This window comes from Corvus kubaryi, unplaced genomic scaffold (genome assembly GCF_017639235.1).
Source record: "Corvus kubaryi isolate FWS band 111438036 unplaced genomic scaffold, C.kubaryi_AGA036_p1.0 136, whole genome shotgun sequence".
Taxonomy (NCBI): Eukaryota; Metazoa; Chordata; class Aves; order Passeriformes; family Corvidae; genus Corvus; species Corvus kubaryi.
Window position 1 is genome coordinate 3,210,485 of NW_024580670.1, and position 12,675 is coordinate 3,223,159.

General features: G+C 41.5%; 1 protein-coding gene across 3 annotated transcripts in view; it reads left to right on the top strand.

Moving 5' to 3' along the window:
- Positions 1-12,675, top strand: part of LOC121657753 (contactin-3-like) — a 96,519-nt gene that overhangs the window by 60,805 nt on the left and 23,039 nt on the right. For all 3 annotated transcript variants that reach the window (XM_042013818.1, XM_042013807.1, XM_042013824.1), the window contains 4 exons: positions 490-674; positions 8,435-8,571; positions 10,710-10,839; positions 11,969-12,119. In XM_042013818.1, coding sequence (XP_041869752.1) covers positions 490-674; positions 8,435-8,571; positions 10,710-10,839; positions 11,969-12,119 — 603 coding nt within the window. The remainder of the gene's footprint in view (positions 1-489; positions 675-8,434; positions 8,572-10,709; positions 10,840-11,968; positions 12,120-12,675) is intronic.

Here is a 12,675-nt window from a genome sequence, read left to right on the forward strand (position 1 = left end):
TGTTTACTCACCAGTGTGTGCTTTGTTTGCAGGCAGCTTTGTCAGGGGCCTGTATCAGATTGATAATTTGATCACACACTATTGCTTTGGCTCGCTGGTGAGGGGAGGGAAAGTTTGCAAATCAGGGAATAAAGGGCTGCTGAAGGATGGCAGTTTGAAAAGACTTGCCTGGATTCTCCCTCCCTGGAAGCTACTGGTAAATCTCACCTGTCCTCAGGGGAGGCCAGTGCTGATTTACAAGAAATTTTGCAATTATTGGGCATTCACATAGTTAATCCTGACAAATCTGGTACCACAAGTGCAGTGCAGGAATCAGCAGTGAATGCAAATCAGGTGCCAGAGTGTCTGACCATCTGTCATGTACAGTGTGATTGCTGCTTTTAACACAGCCTGTAAGTCACTGCTGAATTTCGTTTGCTTTAAGTATCTCATTATGACAATCAAGGACTTTAAGCAAAACTGTTTAAAATCTCATTACTCTCTCTTTAGCCCTGTGCCTCAGATTAACTGGAGAAGAACTGATGGGCTGCCATTTCCAAGTAAAATAAAGCTGAGGAAATCCAATGGCATGATTGAAATCCCTAATTTCCAGCAGGAGGACGCAGGGCTGTATGAATGTATCACTGAAAATTCCAGAGGAAAAAACATTGCAAGAGGACGTCTCACTTACTATGGTAGGAAACTTGTGTTCTCCCCCTCTCCCACCTTTCTTTACACGTGAAACACAAGCTGCTCTGGGCTACTCTGGAATTTCCAGCTTCTGCAGTCCATCAGGCATTTGGGCTTAAAAATCCAGGTGGCATTTTAAGTGCTCCTAGAAAATGAGAACTTCTGCACCAGTTTCTTGGTAAGATCTCTGAGAAATGGCTTAAAGCTCACCAGGGTCGCTGAGAGTAAAGCAACGTGTGCTTGTGTCTGGTTTTTTCTATGATGGAATTTTTTTTTTTTTTTTAAACACCACTTCTTGGTCCATTGGTGAAACCTTCAATTTTCAGTCGATTGGATTTATTTGGGGGATCATTGAGGCCTCACATTTATGGCAAGTACAAATTTTGTCTTGCTTTGTGGAAAGATTACTGATGGATATTCTCAATCCTGTGCTTTCAAAACAGCCAATTTTATTCTAAAATGAGTAAATAAATGGGAGGATATAATCCAGTATAGGAAATGAAATAATATGAAATTTTATAGCTGGAAGAAAGGCAGTCTCTTGTGCATTTAAGCCTATAGAGTGGAATGAGTATCAGCAAAGCACACTGGTGCTGGTGTAAAGCGAGAGTGATTTGCAACAAAGTGGTAATTGACAATTTTTGTTAAAGCCAGATCTCAGCAAATATAATTTTCTTTACTTCAGTGGCAATTTAAACAGTGTTTCTGACTGTGCCTTGGAATGTTTCCCTCATGTAGGAGTATTTGAGCAAAGAGATGGGTTTTTAGTTGTATGAAGGCGCAGAGCACAGCCCCTCTGCAGCTGGGAGCAGGTTCTTTACTACTTGTCCATGGGGAGCTGCTGGTTGGTAGAACACACAGAGATTTTGGTCCATGAAGATTTTAGTTTAAGACACAACAGATTTTATAAGGAGAAAGGAAAAGAGATTTCTCCAACTTCCAAATAAAGCTTCCCACTGAATGAATGCCCCGTTGTTGGAAATGTTCAAGGTCAGGTTGGACAGGGGACCTGAAGCAACAGGAATTTTCCAAGAACTAATTGTAATTACGACATTTGAGAAATCCTGGGATTAACATCGGGCAGTAGATCCAAGCTACTTCACCTGCCAGAGTCCTCTGCCACTCCAAACTTGGCACTGTGCATTTGGTTCTATTAAGTGACCTTATTTGCTGCTTGAAAGTTCCAAAGTTGTAGTTTGTACATCAGTTTGGCTCAACATTCCTATGCCAGTGTTAAATCGGGGCAGTTGTGAGACACATCAGTGTAAATCACACATAAACTAGAGGAGATTTGTTCATCAGTCCTTGCAGTTCCAACAGTGGCCATTCCTGGGGGTATCTGCCCTGCTTCCCAAGTTCTGCTTTGCTCATTAAGAGGCCACAGAGCTGAAATAAAGAATGTTGCAAATCAATAAAAGCAACCCAGCTGCAGTTCTGTAACAACAGAATCAGTGTGAACGTTTTCATTGCAAATCTAGGCAGGGATTTGAACCCGCAGATGGAGTTCATACTCCAGTAGGAATGTCTGCCCGTGTTAGAGTCATCCCTAATATGGATGTTTATCTTCAAAAGAATAATGAGACCTGTAGTGGCAGTAATGGCACTCCAACTGTTTCATTTCATTTGTTCTGCTCCATGGAACCCATTCTGCAGAATTAAATAGATTTAAGTAATCTTTCTTATTTTGGTACTTGCTTTGTTGTTGCAGATAGAATTCCAACAAGCCCGGGTTCAGGATAGGATCATTTTAACTCTTTATGATAATTTGAAGGATTTTAATTCTTTTTTGTAGATTAATGATGTTCTATAACTAAAGATAGTATCTTGTGATGGATTGCTGCCTCATCTGATGGCAAAGCCCAGAAGTCTGTCTGGTAAAGAAATCTAACCACGTCCCACTCAGTCTTCCAGTAAAAGATCAATATTTAAGGAAGTTTTTCTGAAAGCAGATGAGGATTTGGAGGAAACTAATGCAATATACTGAAGACATAAAGTAAAAAAATCACTCTTGTGCCAGAAAATACCAATGCTGTCAAAAATCCACAGATCTGGTGTTGTTAGGGAATGTTGGCTGCTGTTAAAACACTCCACTGGTAGAAGTTTAAGGCGTGTCTGCTTATCAAACACAGAAGCATATAGACATTACAAAAGTACAAATGTCTTTTTCTTTCAATAGTGACAACATTTATTTTCCTCTTGGCAGAAGAAAGCGTGTCTCTGCCTGACCCCAAAAAAAAACAGTGTGAGAGGGATTGGGGTTAACGTTTTGCAAGTTGTCATTGTGAAATAATGTGAAAAGGAAATCTTTAGGAGGAAAAAATATTGACAAAAATCTTTCATGTGCCTAAAAAATAGGTTTTTCTTTCCTTGCAGACTTTAAGGATTCTTTGTAGATGTAACATAAGGTCCTAAAGAGAAGCTTGAAACATTCATTGCTGTGCTGCGAAGTGAAACGCTCCTATTCTGATTTGTTTTATGAGCTGAAACTGGAATGTTTAAAATCTGAAAATCAGGTTTTCCAGTGCATGAATTGCTTGGTTAAACCCCCCCCCACGTAAGTTTTCTATGCTATTCTGCCTCTTCATCGAAGAATGAATTAATAGCCTTGAAGCCACAAAGCACCTGAACACAGGATTAACTTTACTCCTGTCCATAGTTAGCTGCTCGAGAATTCTTACAAATCTGTTGCATCTGGAACTCTCATCCTGAAAAAAATGAAATGAGTCTGTTTTATTAAAATTGTGGTGTGTTTTAAATACAACTCTCAACCTGTAGTTGACGTTGATAATTAAAATAGATATTCTAAACCAGATATTCTGGGTTCTTTCATTGCAATACTCACAGACTATTAATCTTTTTTTCTCCTCAAGGATTTTATCAAGAAAAGTCTGATGTCAAATGTTCAGTTTTTTGTCCTTTTTACAGTTCCAACATTTGTTAAATGCCAGTTTTCTATTCATGGGAGTTCAGATTGTGCTAAAAATAGGACAAGATTATCCAACTTTGATTGACTGTAGAACCTGAATATATAAATAATTTGCTTTCCCTTTATTAGTGTGTTCGTTTGTCATCACTTTTAGCTTCCCATAAAGAGATAATGGAAAAAAAAAGAATCCATGGAGATGCTTCATGGCAGAGAGGAATGAGAGGCAATGAAACAATTGCATTCTTGTGCTTTAGGATGCAATTAAACATGAAGCATGGTAAAGATACGTAAAGCAATTTATTTAAAGTATAATTGAAGAAAATATATTCTTAATTAGCCCATGCTGATACACCAGAAGTCCTGCTTGACAGTACCAAGGTAAAATGCTTGAGAGGGAGGAGGAAATTCTGCTGCTGTTCTCCTTTTGCTCTGCAGTGCTGGTGTGTGATAACAAAGACAAAATCCCCCCAGAATAAGTAGAATCTACGTCTATTTTTTGTTGTATCAAAAGTACTGGTATATTTTGGGGGGCTTTTTTGGAATAATCTACCAGCAAAATTAAACTGAAATTGTGTTATTTGTGTATGAGGAAGAGCCTCTCTGTGTAAAGGTTTTATCTGATAGCCTGACTCTGTCTTGTGCTTAGAGGTGTCTTCAAAACATCGACAACAAAGCTGTAAATGACTAAATAATAATACCAATGAGTTGCTGAGTTTGATCAGCCTAGAGTTTAATTGTTAATGCTGTCTAATAATATCATTTTCTTGCTGCACAGACAAATAGTTTGTCTTCTTTTACATAGTAAAGCTTTCCCCAGGGATTTGGAATTGCCTGTTGTTTGAGGGCATTTTTATTTTTGAATGGGAGTCAAAAAATGAACATTTTCAGGGATGTGTCAGCTGCTTCTCTAGGCCCAGCTGTTTTATCAGAACAAAAGTTATTCATGTGTGAAGTCCCTTGGAGATTTGAGATGAAGTAAGGGTTCACCCCTGCAGCAGGCACCAGTGGGAGTGTCAGAGCCTGACTTCCAGGCAGACTGCTTGGAAAACTGCAGGTTACACTTTCCGAGTGGGTTTTCTCCCCATTTGCTTCACAGCTGCTTCCTCTGGGAAGTTTTTTCGCCTCTGATTTCTTGCCCAACTGCTGAGCTCCCCAAAGGTGTTTCAGAGATTTCCAGCCCAGCTTTCCTAGTGGCAATGTCAGAGGAAAGGCAGGAGTGTAAGCAGCAGCTGCTCGTGTGAATCGCAGTCAGGGACTGTTCTGGAGGAGCTTCCCAGAGGCTTTGGGTCCCAGCAGAGCACAGAACTCCCTGGAAGAGTCATGGCCCTGAACTTCTGTCTTCTCTTCATTCTGTTCCCCTGGCCTACAGAATTACAACGAGATTTTTATTGAATTCCTTAACTCTGGAGTAAATCATACATAAAAACACGTGTTTTGATGCATCGTGCATGCTTAGTCCACAAATAATTTACAAATCCCGAAGTGTCACTTCTTCGGCCACTGCTTCCAGGAGCATCGCTGCAGTTGGTCTGCATTCACATCAACTCCCAGAATGTCACAGAGGATTTTGTAGAAGTCTGAAAAAGTGGTTCTTCCTTCCCTTTTGGCCTACAGGGAAGGCCTGGAGTGTAATAAAGCAACAGTTGTTTCCTGCAGGCCCAACTGCCTGGAAGAGAAGGGTCATCATAACCACCAAAAAAAGATGAGAGAAGCCTCTCCCTGGGATACTTTTTTATGAAGTTGCACACTTGTTCTCTCCTTGCCTCTGGGATCGGGAGAACTGCGAGGAATATTTTAGGCTAAAACAACTGAAGCAAAATCCAGGCTGGTGCTTTTCCAAGTGACTGGCCATGGAGCTGACGGCTAACCTGCTTTAGAAAATCACTTACCTTACAAGCATTTCATCCTGGGGGAGCTCCAGATGAATCTTTCATGAAGATTGCACAGCAAGTTCCGAAGAATTCTTAATATTATCCCAAAATATGGATTCCTGTCACAGTCTCAAACCGTGCACTATGAGCTCCATTAAAATTAACTTCCAACCTCTCAGCTTACAGGACAGTGTCTATTTTTATATTGTTTTTTTCATGTCAGCAAGGATGTGCTGCCTGCTTGCCTGTCCCTTGCTTTAGGAGGGAGAAGTGACTCCTTCTTCTTTCCTTAGGAAGATGCAGGTTTCACACCAACTGTGCAGTAGTTCCAGGAGAGAATAATGAGGCTTTGTTACCAAGCCTTCCTTCAGGAGCACAGATGGTGGAATCAGATATTTTGGGCAGTAAAATTTGCCTGGCAGTGACAAGACCTTGAGAGGAATAAAGCTGTTCATACAGAGTCCTTCAGGGTCCTGAGGCAGAGCTCAACAGAAAGGGGCAGTGCTGGGCTTGGCAGGTCCTGATCCTGTTTTCAGATGGTGTCAAGAGTATCGGAGCAGTATCAGAGCTGCTGATACCTGACCTTCTGTCTGTGCATGAACCACCTTTACCCTGGCCAGAAGTCAGAGTATTCCCAGCTGGAATTGCCCCTGTTGAGCTGTCTTTTCAATTTTGAGCTGGTTGCTTGAATTGTTCTTTTTCAAAGACAGATTGAAAGGGTGTTTTTCCTTCTGCTGAACACCTCCATCGGTAATTGGAAGAGAAAAAGAGCCTTCCTCAAGGAAATCACTGAAGTGTCCATCAACACTCTATTGTGGACAGGCAAGCACCAGGAATTTCTCACACTGTGCCTTGGGAAGCTGTACTGTGCATTTCTGCTTTATTGTATTGTGTGGGAATTTGGGAAACCTTCCTATGGAGACTGCCTGACACAGAGTCCTAGAACAAGATTTATGGCGTAGACAATGTTTTTCTTATTGGTAGAATTGAATCCAAGATCTTTAAATCTTGAAAATAGATTATATTTAACCTACTTTGAAGTGGAGATAGGCAGCAGATGCGAAATATTCCACGTGTACGGATCCATCATAATTCAAGCACTGCTGAATGTTGCATAGGTATTTAGGTGTGCAAAGTGCAGGGAGCTCATTACATGGAGCCCTGAGCCTTCATTCCCTTGAAACATGTGGGGTAAATACTCCCAGTGACAATGTGGGATAAAGCAATAGCTCTGTCTTGAACTCCGGTGTTCTGACACGAACTGTGAAGATTTTACCCCAGTTAATACTGGTGAAATTGTACATTCATGTGACACAAAGATCAGGTCATCCTGTCTTTCGCAGCTGACCTCGATAAAGAGGGTGTAAAAAATAAATGATCCCCAAATCGGTGAAAGGTGTTAATCCTCATGGGGATGTGGGGAAAAAAAATGCAGTATCAGAGTATTTCACTGTCAGCAAATATTGGTCGAATTCCAATATTTATTAGTTGTTAATATCTCAATGAATACATTTTAGGAAGTTCTTCTGTAAGAAGTTAACCCTAAGTATGGCTACATAAATCAGTTAATAATTATCATAAAAGCCTGGTGTGTACGTGGTCACGTTGAGGTCTTTTCACTGCATTGCAGAGCCGGTGATGGAGAGGAGATGTTGGTGCTAGGAAACAAGGAACCTTTTAAAAGGAAATCAGTGCCAACCCTCATCCAAAGCTGGCGTGGCTGGTGCTGTGCCTGGGGCAGTGGAAAGGTTCAGCTCTCAGCTGCGCTCACTTCCCTCATGGCCACAGGCAAATCATTAATTTCCTTGGCCTGAGTTAATTGCTGGTGGAACTCCACTGTAGTGGGAAGTTCAACAGGAATTAATTTGACCTTCTGTGCTTCCAAAGCTCTGTATTAAATAATGTTTTCATGCATCACCAGGGACTTGTTTTTTCTCCTGGTTGTTTTCATGTGAGGGTGTTACAAGACGTTCCTGAATGACTCACTTAAGATAAGCGAATTGACTCTGGAAAGTTCTTTGCCCATAGCTAAGTGTTTGCAGCCAAGTTTCATCCTACTCTTTTATCTTTTCTCTGTAGGCAATGTCCAGAATTTATCTTTTCTTGGAGAAATAGCATAGACTGAGATTGTGAACTTTCTAGTAAATTAAATAAATTCAAAGAAAATTCACAAATTACCTATGAAATAGTGTTGAACTGATGTGTGAAATAGCACTAAAGGAATAAAAGAATAAACTACTGTTGTCTTTCATGCATTGATGTTTATTTGCCAAGTGAGCTTTCTCCTTCCTGTGAAAGCTGTAACAGATGTTTTAAATATCTTTACAGTTTTAAGTGTATTTTGGGTAATTCTGAAGGATGTGTGGTATTATTGCATCAAATTTTGGCTTAAAAAATAGTGATTTTTATGGACTTTCTTCTACTGGTTTGCATTACCCAAATTCTGTGCCAAGTCTTCTGCTTTCAAAAACAGTCTCATATACCCATGTTTTCATCCAGTTAAGTGCTGCCTTGCATTAGAAAACAATTTAAATGGTATTTAGCTCTAAGGCTGACATACCATTATTTTTTTTTTTTAGGACTTAAAGGATTCTCTTCAGCATTAATTTGATGATTTAGCCACATCACTTATTTAATTTCAGTCTCACCATTAATGCCTTTCTCTTACATTTGCCTCGATTGCAAAATGATGTTGTTTAATCATTAGTGATTTTAATATTGGTTTCACTAGTCCAGCTTTAGTGATCTGCACTCTCAATTTTCTTCTGGTTTACTGCTCATAATAAAAACGTATAAAAGGAATAATAAGTTATTTGTTTCATTAGGGGCTTGGAGCAGGACCAGTGGGAAGCTCTGTTGGTACAGATGAGTCTGGGCAGAAAATTGATGAGTTCTGTGCCAATTAACCCTTTGATGTGGAGCAATAACTTGTGAGGGTCTTTGTTGCTGATGTGTATTTTATCTGCAGCAAAACCTCACTGGATCCAGCCCATAAAGGATGTGGAAGTCGCTGTGGAGGACACCTTGTACTGGGATTGCAGAGCAAGTGGGAAGCCCAAACCATCCTACAGGTGGTTGAAGAATGGAGAGCAGCTGGCAATAGAGGTAGCATTCTGTTTTGAAAACCTGGTGCTGTGTAAAATTAACAGTGTTCATGCGAACAGGAGAATTCATTAAAGCTGTGGAATTAGAGGAGAAATCTTTGATACTGGGTTTGTATTTTTCGAGAGCATCCTGATGAGACTTCTAAAGCTACAAAGACAGATTATGTCGTGCAGAAATATTCCAGCTAAAAGCAGATTCAAAAGCAACAATAGAACCACAGAAAGAAACACGTAGGGAATGACTGGAGAAGGAAGTTTAATAACGTTATACATAAAGAATTATAAATAGGGATGGAGAGCTTGAATTATTTTAATGTATTTGTAGCTGGCATTTCATTAAAGGTAGTAAGGAAATATTTTCCAACTTCTTGACAAAACTCCTAACGATTCATGGGTTTACCACTGCTTTACTTGATGCAAAGAATGGAACACAAACAGCAAAAGAACATAGGTGTTTGCTTTCATGCAGTTGTTTTAGTAAATTAACAGGAAGTAATGCACTTGGTGACAGGGAAAAGAGGTTGAACGTAGAAGGTGAAAGGTCAGAAATGCAGAACAGGATCTGATACTCCTTACTGATTTTAAATCTCACTGATTGCCTGGAAAACAGCCCCATTCTGGTTACCAGGAATATGAACTACAGGCACTTTTGCAGGAAGGATTTTGCCCTTGGGCCAGTGCCTTGTGCTCAGTGCTGGCATTTGGGCAAGAAAGTGACTGCTTGGGTGAATTCACTGGATGGTTCTGAAAAATGAGCAGAGCATGGGAAAGCATTTCTTACATCCATGCTGGCTAAAGGGCATGGTGGTGTTTTGTGGACAGGTTAAATGAGGGAGCACAAAATCTTCTCTGGGTGATTTAAGAGCATTGTTACTGTGTCATGCAGAGTCACTAAGGTAATGGGCTTTTTTTACCTCAGGAAGTGCAAAAATATCTTGGAATCACTCACTCTCCCCACTTCTCCAGTTTGGGGTGTTAGTGTCCAGCCTTTTGGTGTGATGTCAGGGCAGAAGTGTGACTTCCTCTGGAAATACTGAAGGACCAACTGTTGGAGAGCCAACACTGAGGAGAGCCCAGAGGAGTTCTCTGTGTGCAGTGATCAGGTGTCTTCTGCTCCCTGACTGCAGTAATCCCTCGTGGTGGGTCTCCTTCACAAACATCTGTTGGGGTTGCTCCCCTCAGCTCCCCTTCTCCATAAACAAATCTTCTGTAAGAGCAGCAGCTTGGGATGCTGCAGAGGAGATCAAGCCATGGAGACTCAGGCTTTTTCCTCTTTGGGATTGTTTTCTGTCTCTCTGGATGAACCCCTCGCACTCAGCTGGGACAGGACCTGTCCAGGAAGGAGCTGAGCTGTCCTGGAGTCACCCTGTGCTTGGGCCGGCTGTGGGTGCTGCCCTTGGCAAAAGGCAGGGAGTGAGTGATTGCATTGGGCCTGCTAAGCCGTGTCCAGACCCAAAAAACAGCCCGTAGAAAATACTTTTGGGCAGGTAGTTGGGGTTTTGTCTGTTACTGTGTCTCTGGTTTTCCCCAAAGTTGATGCTCCTGTGGTTTTCTCACTGCTTCCTTTTCTCACCAGTTCTGCCACTCAGGTTAGTCACTTCTCACTGTAATTGAGCTTTCTGAGAATAAGCAAGGTGAGAAGACCCAGGCAGATACTTGAGCAGCTTTGCTGGCTCCAGGGCATTTAAGTTTGTGTCTTTCATTTAATGGCTGATGGAATTTTTTTCTGCACAGTATTAGAGAGAGCTCATTAGCAAGTGGCACATGTGAGATCTCTAAATAGTGTGAAATGCCAGTGCTATCTGCACGGTTTGGATAGTCTGGTCTGTCTGAGGGGGCTGGTAGCATTCTGTCCCTATTTCTGGAGAAATAAAAGGGTATTTGAGATGGCCAAACCTTGGTGTGACTGGGCAAGTTTGAAGAATTATTTTCATACACTGCATTTCCAGGTCTCCATATCTGATCACCATTGCTATACCATGATGCAGTCATGTCACTTCTTTTAGAAGTGTGTTCATGATTTTGCTTTTGCATTTATCCTATTCATTGTATTTATGCTGTCCTATTTATATTCCTTACTTATTTTAAATTTTTCACAGGAAATAAATCATCAATAAAGATATTTTTCTTAATATTCAGGGAAGGATCCAAATTGAAAATGGTGCACTTACAATATCAAATCTAAATCTGACAGATTCTGGCAGATACCAGTGCATAGCTGAAAATAAACATGGTGTCATCTCTTCGAGTGCAGAGCTCAGGGTTGTAGGTAAGATGTTCCTTTTTTCCCCTAAAACACAAACCTCATTATCCCTCTCCACACCCCCTTGGATTGCACCTCAGATTTAACTCACTCAGCTGTTGTCACTGAAATGAAACTTTTTTGTCAACCCGATGTCTGTATCTGCAGAGCTGAGGAGTTGAGTCATCTACTGCCGGAGGATTTGCAGGCCAATCCTTCATCTGAAACAGAACAGCATAAATTATTCACGAGGGGAAGGGCAGGGATGGGGTTTTGGGCTTGGGGCTGAGGTTTAAAACCTCTGGTGTGGTGTGGAGGCGGCGCTGGCTCCATCAGCAGCTCTCACCTCTGTGTGGGGCTCCGAGGCACCTTTAAAAGCCTCTGTGTGCAGCCCTTCTGGGGCTGACAGGCATCGTCCACCCAGCCTGCCTGTGCTGGGGTCTGACATGGTCACAGCTGGGGAGGGGAACACTGGGCTTGGGGCTGACACACACTTGAGCAGTTTCTCCCTCCAACGTGAGGTCAAAACTAAGCTGTAACTGTGCTGTGTTTTGGGGACACAGGTTCCTGTTTCCTTTGTGTGGTTGATCAGCACGTGCTCCTTAGCCTTGGTCTCCTCAAACACTGAATTTCCTTTCAAAGTCAAGTGTTACTGTAGGGAGAAGCCACGAGCCTTTTCTAAACTGGTAGTTAATGAAAACTTCCCTCAGAATGAGCTGCAGTTGTCGTTTCATGTTATCTGACATGCCCTGTCACGTGGAACTGGAAACCTACTGGTTCCCTGAGGTTTAATGAGACTCTTGGTGTGATATTTATTAGATTTATTAAATAAATCTGCTCCTTTCAGCAGAGCATTCAGTTGGGCAGCTACTGAGCATTCCTTGGATTCATTGAGCTTCAGTCTCTGCAATCTTCTGTGCTTGCCTTGTTGGGTGCTCACCTGCTCACAGCTGAGACCTTTGGTACCAGGATGAGGTACAAAATAATAGGATAAGGAGGAGAAATGCTGAATTGTCCAATAGAAGATCTGTCTGAACTAATGAATGGTGTTAATTATGTTTGGAATCTGAGAAGTGCTCGTGTAAGTGCTAAATAGTAGTATCATTAATACCATTAAAAGTGCTTTATTTCACTATTACTACCTCTTCTGTTTTAGCTTCTGCTCCAGATTTTTCCAAGAGTCCAATGAAGAAACTGATCCAGGTTCAAATAGGCAGCACAGTTGATTTTGAGTGCAAACCCAAAGCTTTCCCTAAGGCCAAATGTTCCTGGAAGAAGGGAGGTGAGCAGCTACACGAAAATGAAAGGTACCATGTTACATTGGTTTATTTGTTTTAATCTTACAAGGAGCTTTTGTGTGTCATTTTATGCAGTAGTGTCAGCTGTAGATCCAAACAGCTGTAAAGTCTCTCTGAAGTCTGGCTGGCCTGGGGTTTTTGCTTGTTTTTTCATTGTGATGGTATCAGAGCACTGAGAGTGCAAGTGTAGTGCTTTCTCTAAGGTCAAGGGCCAGATTTTGTTTCCAGTTTAATGTAGAGTTGGGCCTGATTTAGAGAGAACCAGGTGCTGATAGAAAACTGGGAATGCAAAGCCTGTAAAACAGTACTAAAAGCCTTCAGCAAAATGCTCTGAAAATGTTGGCAGGGAGGCAAACGAGGTGTGTTACAGCCATGGTGATGATGTGGCTGAGAGAAGAAAGAAAAGTTAATTGGGAGGTCAAGAATAGCAGATGAAACACGACAAGAAAAGGAAAATGCACTTCCAGGTTCTTTTCAAGCAGCCGTGATCGTAGCAGGGATAACAGATGTCATCATTGTTTACGTGACAGTGGATGTGTTTGGGAGTTGTAGTTCTCAGGGGAGG